The 15,398-nt window shown below is 39.0% G+C and overlaps 1 protein-coding gene across 2 annotated transcripts in view; it reads right to left on the reverse strand.

Annotated features, from left to right (window-relative positions):
- EFNA5 (ephrin A5) overlaps positions 1-14,823 on the reverse strand; it is a 275,773-nt gene extending 260,950 nt beyond the window's left edge. Inside the window, exon 1 of one of the 2 annotated variants that reach the window (XM_030326080.1) lies at positions 14,362-14,823. In XM_030326080.1, the coding sequence (XP_030181940.1) occupies positions 14,362-14,486 (125 nt within the window). In that variant the 5' untranslated portion in view covers positions 14,487-14,823. The remainder of the gene's footprint in view (positions 1-14,361) is intronic. The other variant, XM_030326073.1, reaches the window with a different exon arrangement.
- Between the last annotated feature and the right edge of the window lie 575 nt (positions 14,824-15,398).

Here is a 15,398-nt window from a genome sequence, read left to right on the forward strand (position 1 = left end):
GGTGTCGGTATTCATTAATTTCTCCTTTGAGATGGAGATATCTCATTATACCTGTGAAGTCCAAAGCAGAATATTAGGGTTTTAAAAGGCAAGAGGAAGCAACATGGAAGAGACAGAGAGGAGACGAGTGGGCATTAAAAATAAACTTGACCAATGTTACGGAGGAGATCCAAAATTCCCTTCTGGGAAGAAGTGCCTGGCAGACATGCCTCTAGCATGTCACTATTTGCATCTTATTACTCTTGTAGAAATCACAAGATGAAGCCTAAAACATAAGATACAACTCACAACTCAAACTATCTTTTAAAAAGTCAACTCCTCCATGATGCTCTGAAAATAAGTTTTCATTTGTATTTTCTACACCACTTACGAGAACATAGAGCATTATAATGATGCACCAGTACAAACTAAAGTGGCCTCCTCATTCTCTGTTCTTTTTAGAACTCCGTTTTCAAAGTCCCTTCACAGATATCCTTTCCCTTAAATTTTCACAAGTCTGAGGAAGACATTATTTTTATTATGCCCGTTTCTTTCCTAGAGTGAAGGAATTGAGGCCCAGCTTCATCACTACAAATGGCGTACGTATGAGTCCACTAGAGCCGAAATTTAATTTAACAAGATCGGAAACAAAACCCAAAAAAATATTAACAAAGACAACTGAAGGATCATCGGCTGGTAGGTTTTTAAATACCTCACTCTCTGAGCCCTTCCCTATACAACACCACCCAAACCCATTTAAAGCCGTATCCAAAAGAGCTGCTATGATAAAAACTCAAAACAAAACAAAAGGACATGAATTCATCGCTTTTACTTTATGTAGTCAAAATGTAAATATATCAGTGTTCCTAAGAACTTGATTACAACCTATTAATCTGATGACAAATCACTGTTAGTAACTCTGAGTTAAAAAAAAAAAAAAAACTCTTCAATGTATTTATTTTCCTTTTTTATGAAAGGTAAGAACAGTAATTAGAACTACTCAGCATCTTCTACCTCACCGGAGCACAGCCACGACCTAAATCTTAAGGGTATCAACTCATTTTGAACAAAACCACTCTTCAGGGGTATGCGAATGACTTCATTTCAACCAGTGAAGATACCCTATTTCCAAATGTAATCATCTTCCAGGCACATAGCATACTTCATTTTTAGGAAACACACAAGTTCATACATGGTCACAGAAGATTCTCAGATTCCTATATGTATGAGAATCATAAAACTAGTAACTAAACACATGTCACCTCAAAGTCATTGTCTTGGAAGGCTTACTTATATTACACCATGGTGAGCAAAAGCATAAAACTATGAAAAACAAAACCATAATGTCTGTATTTACTATTCTTCATAAGAGTCATAGTTCTTATAAAATGCTACTCAACAATTAAATTCAGTTTATCAAGGATTTAAAAATGATTTGCTTCTATTTGATAAATAACTTAAAAATGTTGGTAAAAATTGTTACAAAAGTAAAAGGATACTTGAATTAAGAGTGTTTGCCATCCTCTCCCTCTTTTTGGGGGGGGGTTTGTTTTTATTGAAATATAGCTGATTTACAGTACAAACAGTTCCATCTTTCTTTTTATCGTTCCATAGAGGTATATTTCAGTTAAGTCAGTTTACTCGCTGGTGCTTTCAAAGACTTTAAAGTTCACCGAGGAGATTAGTAATATTGTATTTACACACAGAGTGAAGAACAAAAAAAGATAAGCAGGCAGAGTAATCTGAATTTAACTAGTTCCATCCTTTATTTGTTAATATAAGCATCACATGATATTTGTTTTGCAAATCAAATGATACATATACTTTGAAAAAAGTGGAAGCATGCTTACAGACTACCTGGACTGCAGAGGAACAAAGATTTCTCACAAGGGACACTAGCATGAGAGAATTTTAGAGCGGGGAGGAATTTTCCCCCAAGTCTTTTATAACTCCATTGGAAGTATGGGCTCCTGAAAGCCACCCACAACAAACCCAGCCAGTGGAAGCAGAGATACTATTAGTCATCGTCTATGCTGAATGTAAAATGAACATTTTGGGTTCACTTAAGCATACCAATTTAAATTGGAAAGTGTTAAAAATCTGTTTCTGAGGTGTAATCTGGCATTGCCACATAAAATACATCTGGGGAGGGTTTGCAAATAAATATCCTTAGACGTTTATGACAGGATCCTCCTAAAACTTTTTGGATCAAGGCAGTATTTTCACTCCAGTAGAATCTGTCTAAGCCAAACTTTCAACAAAACCTTTGGCCTATTACTTTTGTCAGTGGTGGATTCTTAATGCTGCATAAACCTCAATATAAAAAACTATTTTATTTGAGATTTAGGAGAAAGTGGCTAAAAATGAAGACTACTAGGCCTTAAGACAAATAACTTTCACTTATGCAAATTCTAAGCCATTTGAAAAATTATAGAGCTATCTAGGAAGTTCAGGGCAAATACAACCAAGAGACTCTGATGTGGAGCCAGAAGTAATCTCTCTCCCCACTCACTTATCTAGAACCTTCCTGCCCAAACTGTGGTGCACAGGCCGAATGCATCATAACACCTGGAGCTTGCTAGAAATGCAGACTATTGGAGCCTGCCCCAAATCTACTGAATCAAAATCTGTATTTCAACAAGACCTCCAGAGAGGATCTGCATGCAATTAGAGTGTGAGAAGCAGTGATCTAGAAATTGCTGATGGAATACTCATGCAGGGAGGCTGTTCACACTGTTTACTGTGGTATCTCCAGTACAAGAACAATACCTGGCCTACAGTGGACACTCAATAAATATTTGCTTAGTAAATCCATATGTGAACACTTTTTATAGTACTTTCTACTCTGTACTGTGGTTTTAAATATAAAATTGTAACTGCACAAAACTTGCAAGTTCCCTCAGGGTATAGATGCTGTCTTCATTTCTGAAGCTGCTGTGTGCCTCCCAGTGCATGCACATATCACTCAATAAATATTTTATCAATTATAGCTTTCAGATATTCAATACAGGAATATGTTATTACTGTTAGATATTAGCTATTATTTTGCTTTAACACAAAGCTTTGGAAAAAATAAGTTAAAATCAATATGTAATTCCTAAATTCACCCATTTGGCTTTGATTTTAAATACACTACAGAGAATTCACCCAAGGAACCAAAATAGTAATGGAAAACATTATATATGGCCAACTCCTAATTCCACATGGTACCAGAGAGCAGGGATGGCATGGATGGTTGAAATCCAAAATTGATTCCAAAACCTCATGTTATATAATAGCCTCAAAGTCTTTTCTTACCAAATCTCACACCAGAGCTGCTGTAAGTTTCAGAAATGTCATTTTTTAGTTTTAGTTTCCTTCTCGATTCCACGTACCAATAGGACAGGCCCAGAAATAGTGAAATGGCCAAAGCCATCAAAAGGGAAAGACTGTGACAGAGAGATCTACATAATAAACAAAGTGATTAGTCCTCAAATAACCAGATATCAACACAAAAATCTAGAGCTATCTGTACCATTTGTAAAAGAGGTAACTGTAAGACATAATCAGATATGTTAATAGCATAGATGTATCACTAGCAAGGCCATTCCAAAATAAAACTCAAAATAATGAGATATTCAGAGTCAAAATTATTGCTGGTTCTCTCAGTCCATATAATAAAGTCAGGATACTAAAGGAAGGACTCCCTTCCCAATAAAGAATGCTTTGTTTCTCTTCAATTAGCCGAATTAGATTGTCCTTTATGCCTTTTTTTTTTTTTTTTTGGCTTCAGAGAAGCCAGAGTTTCAAGTTAAGTCACCAGATATGTGACTGACCCCATACATATTATACTCATATGGAATATCCTATATGTATAGGCACCCCTCCCAACACACACACTCTGTCATGTTTTTGTTTTCCCAAGAGTATAGTTGACAATGGTGATAGCAGAGTGTGTAATTAGTTTTCATTGTTCCCCTGACAGCTATAGTTCCATACAAGACCCTTTCCTTTTTATGTTGTAAATGCTATGGAAAAAATACACTAATAACAGGCATTTAATTATGGGTCCAGCAACCATAGTGGGCACATTGCCAAAAGAGAAGGGAACCTCTGAGACAGCAAAAACATATATTTGCAGGGGAGGAAAAAAAACAACAACATATATTTGTTCTTCGGTTGCATTCACGTGCAAAATAGTGATGACAGGCATATGATGGAAAATTTTTAAATTGTTCCCTGAGTCTCTATCAACAGTAAAGTAAATATAAAATGATATACCAATACTAAAACCAAGAATACTACCATATCTATACTCAAATATTAATAAGAATAAAAACATTGCTTATTAATAAAGGAAATACTCTTCAGAATAGCTTTGTTTTGATACTATCAGTAAAGAGTACAGGATTCAGTTTCAAATTTTGCTTTTTGCTTTGCTTTTAACAGAATTATATTAGCACTTGTGAAATCAAATATCTGGGTGCTCCATTCCTTGAGGCTTACTTTAATTTGTTCTATACAGTATTTAAGATAAAGCATCCCCCCAGTTGCTGTCATGGCGGACACCAGATCTGTCACTGAGGTCTTTTCTCGCCTGATTAATTAGTAATTGGGAGACACATTTTGGCAGCTTTCATTTCCCTATTATTTTCTCCAGTTTGACACAAAACCCTGTCAGAAGCACCACTATTTGAACTGTACCCCTCTTAGTGCTGGGTCACTAAATTTTAATAAATGGAGCCCCCGCCAGAAAACTACTGAAATAGGCATAAAAGTTTATTGAGGCAGTAAGAGTAAACAAATATATGAAGAAACACTGAATGCCACAGTATCTAAAACATTAATGGTCTGTCTGAACCCAAGGGTTACTGGCAAGATTACAGAACAGAAAGTAAAAGAAAAGGCCTTTAATAAAACCACCCTTTCATCTGTCTTTAAAATACATATATTAGTTAAATTAAGTAGACCAACACTTTGGTGCTACAGAGCCATACATCTGAGCCTCCTCCGTTATCCCAGCCGGATGAATAAATTTATTGGGAGGCAAAGGCTGACAGTGGCTACAGGAATACAGAACCCATCCGGAAGTCACAAAAGCTGTCTGAGCCAAACAAAGAAACATTTTTCAAAAAAGGTAAGGGAAGGAACTTAAAACTGAAGCTAAAAAGACTGATACTTCAGAGACCTGCAAATAGCTACAGAATCAGTCTCAGGTTCTCCATCTCAAAGTGTCAGTCACTTCAAAACAGCATCCTGCTACCACGGTGGCTCAGGACACTTGTGTGCCATGGCAGTGGCCATGCTGTGTGGGTCAGAGGTCACAGCTTCCACATTCCGACATCTGTCTGTATTTTCTTGCCCTGAAACAATAGAAGGGGAACCAGGCTCATTTGCTCTCACTTTGTTTAACCTAATTGTTAAACAAAAAGGAACATTTCCCCATATTTAGAATAGTTTTCCTTTTCTTTCCATCCCCATTTGTTTCCATAAAATTAGATACTATAAAAACTTAACCAAGAGGTTAAGCCCCCTATACATTCTTACAGTTCAGTAAATACGACAAAGTCATATATCCCACTGGTCTCTATGGAACATGAAACATCAAGTGTCATGTCTACCACCATCAAAATCTAGATCACAACTCGCATTATAATTATCCAACCAAAAGAAGCCTGGACTTGATTTTATTCAAACCACAAAATTGCATTTTAACATGACAAAATATGCTCCTTATATGTATTTTCACAATAAGAAGCAAGAGCTAAATGTTAACTGTACTCTCTACATAAATAAATAAGTCACTAATAAGACTCAGAATGAACACTCTGACAGCTTAGAAGCAACAAGAAAAAACAAAACTTTTTGTTAGTCCATTTAAAACAAAAAGGTCACTTTCGACACTCAGTTATTCTAGTCTTCTCCATCAGCCAAAAAACAACAACAAAAAATGGATGATGGATATCAGACGAAAGTTTTTCAGTACAAAAACTGTCAACTTATACCTGGACTTCAATAAGAAGTCCATGAGATGTATACCCGTTCTTAAAACATGCATTTTATTTATTGCCTTTATATTGCATCTGCAATCACCAAAAATCCTACTTCTAATGAACTGAGGCAATCTGTGACATAAGTAGTTTTCAATCTGTGCCCAGTTTAATCAGACTGACTGAGTCAGGTTACTTTGAAATTAATCTTAAGGAAGTTCTGTTTTTACTGCAGTTCATGGGAATAATGTTCCCAGACATCATCAAACAGATGCAGTAGCAAGAAGTTTAGTATAAATTTTTGGTAAACTTTACTAGGCCACATGTTCTTCCAAATGTATCCAAAAATACAAAACGTGGTGGAAAATACAGCAGACTCAGTTGATACATTCTCACATTTTAATAACAAATATGAGTTTACTTCCAATATAATTTTCTATGAGAATCCATAAGAATGGTTTAGAAATGAGAGAGTGAACACCTATATTTCAGGGACAAAAAGGCTCTGATTTCATATAATGTTTCTGAAAGCACCCCAAATGTTTCATTTTTAAAGATACCTATATTTTTATCAGTACCTCTTACTAGAGAAAGATTCTTGGTACCGCTGAACATTTGGGGGAAAAAAATGTTGGCTGACATAAAAAGGACTACTTGGAATAATTAAAAAATAAAAATAAAAAAAGGAAATCAGGATGGGGAAGGTGACCATAGTGGCTATTAATATATTTCTTTGAAATTAACAATAAACTATAAGCTTCAAGAGAAAAATACATATGTAAACATGGTACAGCCCAACATTTAACGTTAAAATATATCTGGGCTTAAAATGTATTATTACTAAATTAAACCATCCTTTTTTTTCCAACTAAACATAAGAAGATAACATTTTAAAGAGCTCACAAAAAACTTGATAGAGCTTTAAATGTAGAGCCCTACCAAAATTATTATCAAGTGGTTTAGTCCTTTTCTATCGTCCATATTCATTTCCAGACCATTTTCATGAAAGAAATAAAATCGGTCTTAAAACAAGATGGCTGCTTCTAAGAAGAAGAAAAAAAAAAAAAAAAAAAAAAAAACCCGCTGATTTAACCGAAAGCCAAAAACCTAGCCTTTCTAAATCAGGGAACAAAAACTTAGTTATATTTTTTTCTACTCTCCAAACATGTATTCACGCATTTCCACATGGACACCTATAGATTACACTGTGCAGTTATTTAAAATTATTAATAGCAATTTTTTAAAAAGGTTTAATTTTTGTGTGCCAATTACATAATTGTCCAAAGCATAAACACAGAGGTATCACATGACCAAAATTCCCACTTATACTTCATAGCAGAATCATGATCATCAGTCATGGAAATCAGGTCACTTGATAAGTAATGATAGGAATAATAGTGATGTATTTTTACATCTCTTAAAGAATGCCATCCCAAAATGTCTGGTGATATCCTGCTATAAACACAATAACTGTATGGTACTTTTCAAAGTAAATACCCTAGGAACTTAGTTGTTAGGAGTCTCTCCTTGAATCGTACTTTGCTGACCTTCCCTGAAGCAAATGGCAGATTAATTCTATGACATACATTATAAATATTAAAAGCATCCTCTTACATTTTGAAATAATTTTTAAATAGATTTTCTTAAAAATCACTCAAAACTATTTTTATTTCTCACTTGAGTGGAAAATAAGACCTGACAGTAACATTTTCTTCCACCTGTCAACTGTCAATTGTATGAAGGATGTTTCTAAAGATGACAAAGGTTTATTTTTCCTTATTGAAAATGATAGAATTCTACCTCAATGAAAGCTGAGGTAACCATCACTGTGGTATACTCTGTCTCTCAGCAACTAGCTAACTTAAGTAGGAGTTTCCACTACCTTAAAATAATGTTTTTATTGAAATCTTTGGCTGTTGGAAAACTATACTCAGAAGCCTCAAAACCAAGAGTTTATATCCACACACATTTCAGATTGCAAAACAGTGCACAGATTTCAGTAGTTTCCAATAAATCCTTCAAAGGACAACAAGGAGTATAGATTATCAAGGATACTAAGATACAGGGAACTTTTTTTCATTCACCATCAAACTATGCATAATAATTATAGTACCAAAAAACCCCACATTATTATTTTGATATTTTGAACTAAGTGGTTCTCTTGTCTTTGCGCTGCCTTGTTTATGACTGACTAAAGTTTGAAGACATAAATGCAGACAAATTTAAAAGGAAATAGATCTTCTAGTCATGAGTAATATCCCATTCAGAAACACTGGAAGTTCAAATTAATCACAAGAAACTTTTCTACCAAACAGCTCAGGATATAGGTTGAGAAGCAAATGAAAATATAAATCTAATAATATAAATCAGGTCTTTAAAAGAGACAGTAATGTATGGATGTTTAGCTGTCTAAGACCACCATCATAAGACAAATTACTAAAACTGAATATTAACACCTCATTTCTTATACTACTCTTAGAGGTTTTTATACCTGAACATGAAGGTGTTATCCTTCAAATGATCAAAAGGCAATTTTTTCTCAGTTCGGAAGACTTATCCTGTCTGAATATCCTGGGTAAGTGGTAGGGGCCTTCCTCACTGTACTTAGGGACATACAGTCTTCCTTTTCAACAAGAATATTTCTGATCAAAGCTGCTATTTTAATAGTTTGTATACTGTTTCTGAAAAGAATATTGATAATGTGGAGTCTGTCAACACAGACTGGTTCATTACTAAAAATAAATATAGACTTTAAAATCCTTTTTGCTACTGAAAGTTATTCAGAACAAATACAAAAATGAAAAGTCCTGAATGGCATCTTTTTAAAAAGCAGATCATTTATATTGGGGAAAAAAAACACTAAACAATAGATAAATGCTACCCACATATATAATTCTGTTCTTAACATTTCTTATGTTTTGCTCATTTTATATTTTAATGTATTCTCTTTCTCAGAGTTACATTCTTTTAGCATATACTTCTCCCCAGCTTGTGAAGGCCAGGACTCCTGAAGGACTAATTGTATTCATTCATTTTCTTGGCCCAGCATGAAGCTGGTAGCTTGCTTGGTTCATAGCAACAGGGGAGAAAAGAAGGCGCTCATCGTTATCTGTCCCTATCCAACAGGAAATCAGGCCAGTGGACAGAATGCAACGTAATGCCTGTTCAGAAGGCATCTTGCAAGATTAAATGGCAAGAAATTCACAAGGTTAATTTGCCCCAAACAACTAAGGGCTCCTTCCAAACCTGATCCTCCGCCTTCAAAGGTGGAAGCCTCCACAGCTAATGATTATCAGCCAGAACACACGTGGCAACAAGATATTCCTTCGGTGAGCCAATGGTTTAGTTAATACCACTAAAATCAACTAACAGGGAGTAATGAACAACTGAAGGCTCTCTCTGGTTCTTTTAATCACAGGGAGTTTATTGACCTTGGTATCATGCTGGAAATGCCAAACTAGACTGTACAGCCAAGCGTGCCTCAAATAGCACTGATGTTCCAGTCACCTAAAAAACAAAAGACAGTTGACTATTTCTGAAAGCATGTTTTGAATATATAACATAATGCATAAAATGGATAGAACAATTGTCTCAATAGTTAATTTTGCTTTCAAACTCTTTTGGAAAAGTGGACAAAAACAAAAAGCATATTTGTCTTATAATAATTTGTAAAGTAAAAAAAAAAGGGGGGGAGAAGGAAAGGATTCACTTCAGGTCTCCTACAAATGGGTCAGAGTAAAAACATGTGATATAAATCTCTGTCATACTGCTTCATTTTTATACAGATGTCCACATAAATTCTGATATAAATATAAAAATAATAAAATTACCCAATTATATCTAATAAAGTGATATACCACATTGAAGCTCAGAGTTAATAAAGTTAAAAGATTCTAAATAATATTTTACTTGAAGAACTTTTATGTTTCTAACATATAAAATAGTATTTAAACATTTAAAATTTTGAAAATAAAGTTAATCCTTTACAAGTTTGGTGATAAAATTCATTCAAAACCAGGATCAACTTTCCATCTTTCCTCAAAACAAAATCTTAGATTTAAATCAAACTGATTTCATTTATGTGTCGGTGGAAAAGGCACAGTGCTGGGACACTGGTCGACATATAATAAAATGTTGATGGCTCAGATTTTGAAAAATAAAACCAGTTTTATTTTGAAATGCAAAGAAATAGCCGAGGGATTATGATTAGGAAATAAAATGTTACTAGCTCTCTCTACTTCGCTGCATACATATGATCTGTAAGCCAGATAGGTTTTGGAGTACTGACAGAGAATTCACATCACTTTCACAACTCCAAGATTACATGTTAACAAAACTAAATGGTGTCAATTACCTGCTACTCTAACATGAAATGTTTAATTTACAGGTCCCTACAAGAATTTTAAAAGTCCAAAGAAAACATACGATTAGGTTAAAATTTAGTGTATCCCAGGTGAATTACAGAGATATTTTTTCCCATCAAAGTATAACACTTTAAATTGGTGATACTCAGAACCTAACAGAAGCAAAGCACTAAGTGAGGAGAATCAGTATTCTTAAAAGTATGCTGGTATTATTTCACTATTCCATCAATAAACGCCAACCAGTAGGAGACATGTTTAATTATCCTATCATCATTTTGGCAACTGGTCAAAAGAAACCAATAACTTTTCAATATACACACAATATTTAAAAGAATATTCTCATTGGAAGCACCAAACTGTTTATAGCACTCTTCAGATTAAGAGGCATGTTCTTATATGGAGTCATCTCTATCTTTATAAGCGTAGCTGCTACAGGAGAATGTAAATAAAGTTTTATTACTGAAAGTCTCTTTAAAAGTTACTTAAAAGCTTTTTACATTCTTAAAGAAATTAAAGACAAATAGTTATATTCTCCATGATTTGGAATTTCATTACTCAAAGTTACTTAGTACCATGCTGATTCAGAATTCAGCATAACATTAACAGGATCACTCTATTACTCTCACTATTTAGGTGAAATGTAGACAACTTTCTAGATTTTTAAAATATGGACGATGCATTTAGGCAAATGTTATCATATATTTCTAATCAGATTGATAGTTCTCAGTGGCTATTTCAGAGATTTGTGCCAATTCAAAACATAAAATCAGTTTTTGGCCAGCCACCCAATAAATACTAGCAACTAAAAAGTTATCAGCATTTGAAAATTGAATATCCCCTTTCCAGAAGCGAATACCTAGGATGATAGATTCTAACAGTAAGACTATCTGATCAAGCACTTTTAATATTTTTTTTCCTCTGTTAATCTAGATCTATGGATGCTTGTGGTAGCAATGGAGTCAATTACGAAAACAATAAACTCAATAAACTCAATAAGCTCAAAACAATAAACTCCTAGGATTACACAAGTTACAATATAAGATATTTAAACCCTGTGATCAAGATGTAATACTTAATTTCTAATTGTATTTAAACATAGTTTCAAATTTAAGTCCATTAGTATAGGCTAAAATATATTTACTTCATTTTACCAAAGTATCCCTTATTATCAGCTTAAGTGTCTACCGAACTTTTCTTATCTAAGAAAAAAATACTTTTTAAATGTATGGAAGTTACAATTAAAGTTTTCAGCTTTTTTCCAAAGGATTAAATCTTCTGATCTTATTAGTTTAGCCAATCCTAAAAAAAATAGGATTTGTATAAAATCAGAAGGCATGGCATGGTTACTTTCCAAAACGATAACATTATTATTGAAAATAAATTAAAATAAATGTAAAATGTAAAATGAATTTATAAAATTTAGTAAACCCCTGCAAATTTTCTAAAATGTTTCTTCACTATCTTATGAGATAAACTGTGTTTATTTTAAGTTAGTTATTTTGCACTGGCTCTTTTTAAATTACATCCAAGCTGAATTATCTTAATACATCAAAAAAAAAAAAACAAAAAAAAACACAACACCATCTTCTTCAACATTTCCGAGGTAAGTCTGCCTATCAGTCCCTACTTTTACAATTATGTTATTTTTTAAAATAAGTTTTACTGTGACAACATATGAAGATAAATGTACCCACAAACCCCTAAGAATACTAAAGTTAGACATGAATCTCTTGGGCAGGGGGTACATCATTCTTTCTTTTGAACATTATGAAAATGACAATGATCAAATAAAAAGGAATTTCCACAAGCCTCAAATTAGAATACTGACTTGAGAATACCCTTGGTGTTTTAAAATTCTACAGATTAACTTTGTCTGGGCAGGTTCAAAGCCACCATGGCATCCTGAGCAGAGTTTTCTACAGGCAGGGCAAATCTATTAAAAAACATGACCTGTGACAAAAATCAATGTGCTAATCTCAAACCAAACAACAGTATCAAAAGCATAAAACAGAGATAACCTAAGATAAAATGTCCTCAAACTAACTCAGACTAGCTTGACAGGTTAAGAAGGAGGGGTACGTGGGGGTGCTTCTGATTCCTTCTGTTTTAGCCTAGGATGACTGGAACACCCAAGTATCCAAATAAATTAACACTATGGGGAAAAGATCACACTGTGAAGTTTGGAGTGGGAAAGAAGACAACTAAGCACAAAATGTCCCACGTTCAACTCACCAATTTCACTGCTGTTTTATTTAATAAGGCGCTGCAGTTTAGAAATATAAATTCCTCTATTTCATATATGCTGTTTAATAAAGCCCAGGGGGGAATAAAACCAACCAACATAATGAGACTTGCTTTTAACACCATCACAACTGGAAAGCTTGCTCTATTTGTCTTGTCAGCTTTAATAAAAGGCTGGCAGGATGGCTTCTCTTTCTTTTTCTACTAGTGGTAAGTGGCAAGTCAAAGAAGAAATAGCTTCCCATCCCACCACCCACCTCCATGAGGCTTTTTTTTTTTTAACCAAACTTTCAGGGATGTCTCCACTTCTGCCAGGCGGTTTAATTTAGGATTTGGGCTACCTGGGTGTAACTATCTTTCCTGAAGTAGCAGGAGGTGGGGGACTCTCGGCCACCGGTAGACCGCTTATGGGGAAATCTGCCCATCTTCATCTGAGCTGACATTACTTCAAGCGAGGAATCCCTCCCATGTCTGCATAAGGGGGGAAGGCGGGAGGCCGACGGGCAAGGCCGCCGGGAGGTAGGAAGAACCGGAGGCGCCAGCCAGCCCCCTCTCCCCATGCGCGCTGGGCGCTCAGCAACCAAAAACTATCCCCTCGACCTCCCGCCTCTCTCCTCCCAACTTCCACTCCAGCCCAAGGGAAAACCTGGGATTTTAGGTGTAACCGATGCTATTTCCCTCTTAGGCAGGCACCGAAACCAGCCCGCACCTGGAAGCTGGCCTCCGTCCCAGAGAGGCAGAGCATTATGGGCCCAGCGAGGCCGACTGCTGCCCACAGGCCGGGGAGAAAGTAGGGGTCGGAGCTGCTCTGGATCCGGAGAGGTTCGCCCGGCACTCAGGACAGCCCTCACCCCTCCCCACTTCTAGAATCCCCGAGCAAGGGACGTCTGCTGGTGGCCAGGGTCCAGCAGGCGCGCTAGGGCGCGCCCGGGCGCCCACCTCTAGCCTCCCGCGTACCCGGCAGGCTTCGGGGATGCCCACAAAACGGTTCCAGGTAATTGCGCGTGTTCCTCCGGCTGCACACCGCCAGGCCGTGGACTAAGAGCTCCCACCTCCCGTCTCCGCCAACTCCAGCAGCTCGCTCCGCACAAATGACGTAACCCGGCATTAGATCAAACTTTCTGGCACCTTGAGCCCATGGGGGGTGAGGAGGTGGGAGAATCCTCTCCACTGCCAGGCGCGCCGGGCCAACAGTGGCCCAGGGGCCAGATGATTGCCTTGCAGTTAAAGAGGAAAATAAAAGCCTAAAGCTTCCGCTCCCCAACCCCCCTCTCATCCCCCAGCCCGTGCGCTCTCTGAACAAACCAAGAAAGGGAAGAAAAATTAAAAAAACAAAACAAAACAAAAAAAAACTTTAGGGATGTTTGGGAGGTTCTGCCTGCAGTCCTCCTGTGCACCCACGATCCACGCGGGAACTCTTGGTGGCTCGTACCCGAGGCTCCCAGTGCCCAGGCGCTACGCCCGGATCGAGATGCTGGCCGGCTTGCCCCGGTGAGGAAGCGGAGAAGTCTCGACTCCCCAGCTCCCGCCTTTTCCGAGTCTCCCCGCGCTCTGCAGAGGCAGCGGGTCTGGGCAGCCCCGGGGACTCCCAGGGACTCCCGGCGTCTCTGAGGCAGCTTAACAAAGAGAGGCGCGACGGGTGCGCTTCCTGTGGGCTCCTCGAAAGCCATCAGCGCCCGGGCGACGCAGGCTCCGAGAGTGCGCGCCGCCTGCAGCTGGTGCGCGCGGGTCCCCGCCGCCACCGCCGCTCTTCCGCAGGGCGCCGAGGCCCGAGTATCCCCGGCTCTGCGCTCCCCCTATTACCTTACCTGGGGTTGCTGCTGTTCCAGTAGACGGCGTAGCGGTCGGCGACGGCCTTGGAGCCTGGGTCCTGGCTGAACACACACATCCAGAGCACCAGAAACACCAGCGTCAACATCTCCACGTGCAACATCACGCCTGGCCAGCGGCGGAGCCCCCGACAAGCCACTCCGGGGAAAGAGCAGGGATCCGGAGGGAGGGAGGGAAGGGGAGAAAGAGAGCAGGAGCCAAATAAATATGAATAAATAAGAATGAAGAGTGGCGAGAAAAGAAAGAGGCGCACACCAAGCTGGGGAGGGGAAGGAGAACGAGAAGACGGTGGAGGTGGGGGGGGAGGGTGGGGAAGGGGTAAAGACAAACTCGCACCCCCACTGGAGGGTTCAGGAGGAAAAAAGGAATCACAAGATGGAGAGAAGCATGCGTGTGTGTGGTGGCGGCGGCGAGGGCGGGGGAAGGGGTGCCAAGCTGTGTCTCAGCGGCGGCGGCAGGCCGGTCACCCCGGGAGAAGGAGGTGCGCGCCGGGCCGGGCGGCGGCACCGCGGGTTGGGGCAGGCGGCGGCGCACGCTGCACAGTCACCGGGAGTTGCGCGCCGCGGCCGCGGGGAGACATACACTGGCCCGCCGGGCCCGGCTCAGTGTCGGCGCCGCGGGCTGCGCACGGCTCCGCCGCCGCCCAGGGCCCTCGCACTGCGCGCCGCTTCGCTCCAAGTTACTTTGGCGGCCGGTGAGAAACTGCAGGAGGAAGGCTCCGTGTGGATGGAGGGCTTCGCGCCTGTGGCCTTGGAGTGTGAGAAACCCCTTCCCCCTCCTTCTGTGTGCCTTAATCGGGAGACCCCTGGAAATCTCGGAGGAGTCGTAGGTGCTGCGGGTTCGGGGCGGTGCGCCGAGAAGGGTGGGGATTCGAAGCCACAAACCCAGCCCCGGCGTCCTGGAACTGGGTAAGCGGCAGCTAAGCTGGCGAGGAGCGGTCTTGCCTTGCAAACCTCGAAGAAAAGTTTAGCTCTTCGTGTCTTCCGGCAGGTCCCCCGGCGGAGTCGGACTGCGG

This window comes from Lynx canadensis, chromosome A1 (assembly GCF_007474595.2).
Source record: "Lynx canadensis isolate LIC74 chromosome A1, mLynCan4.pri.v2, whole genome shotgun sequence".
Taxonomy (NCBI): Eukaryota; Metazoa; Chordata; class Mammalia; order Carnivora; family Felidae; genus Lynx; species Lynx canadensis.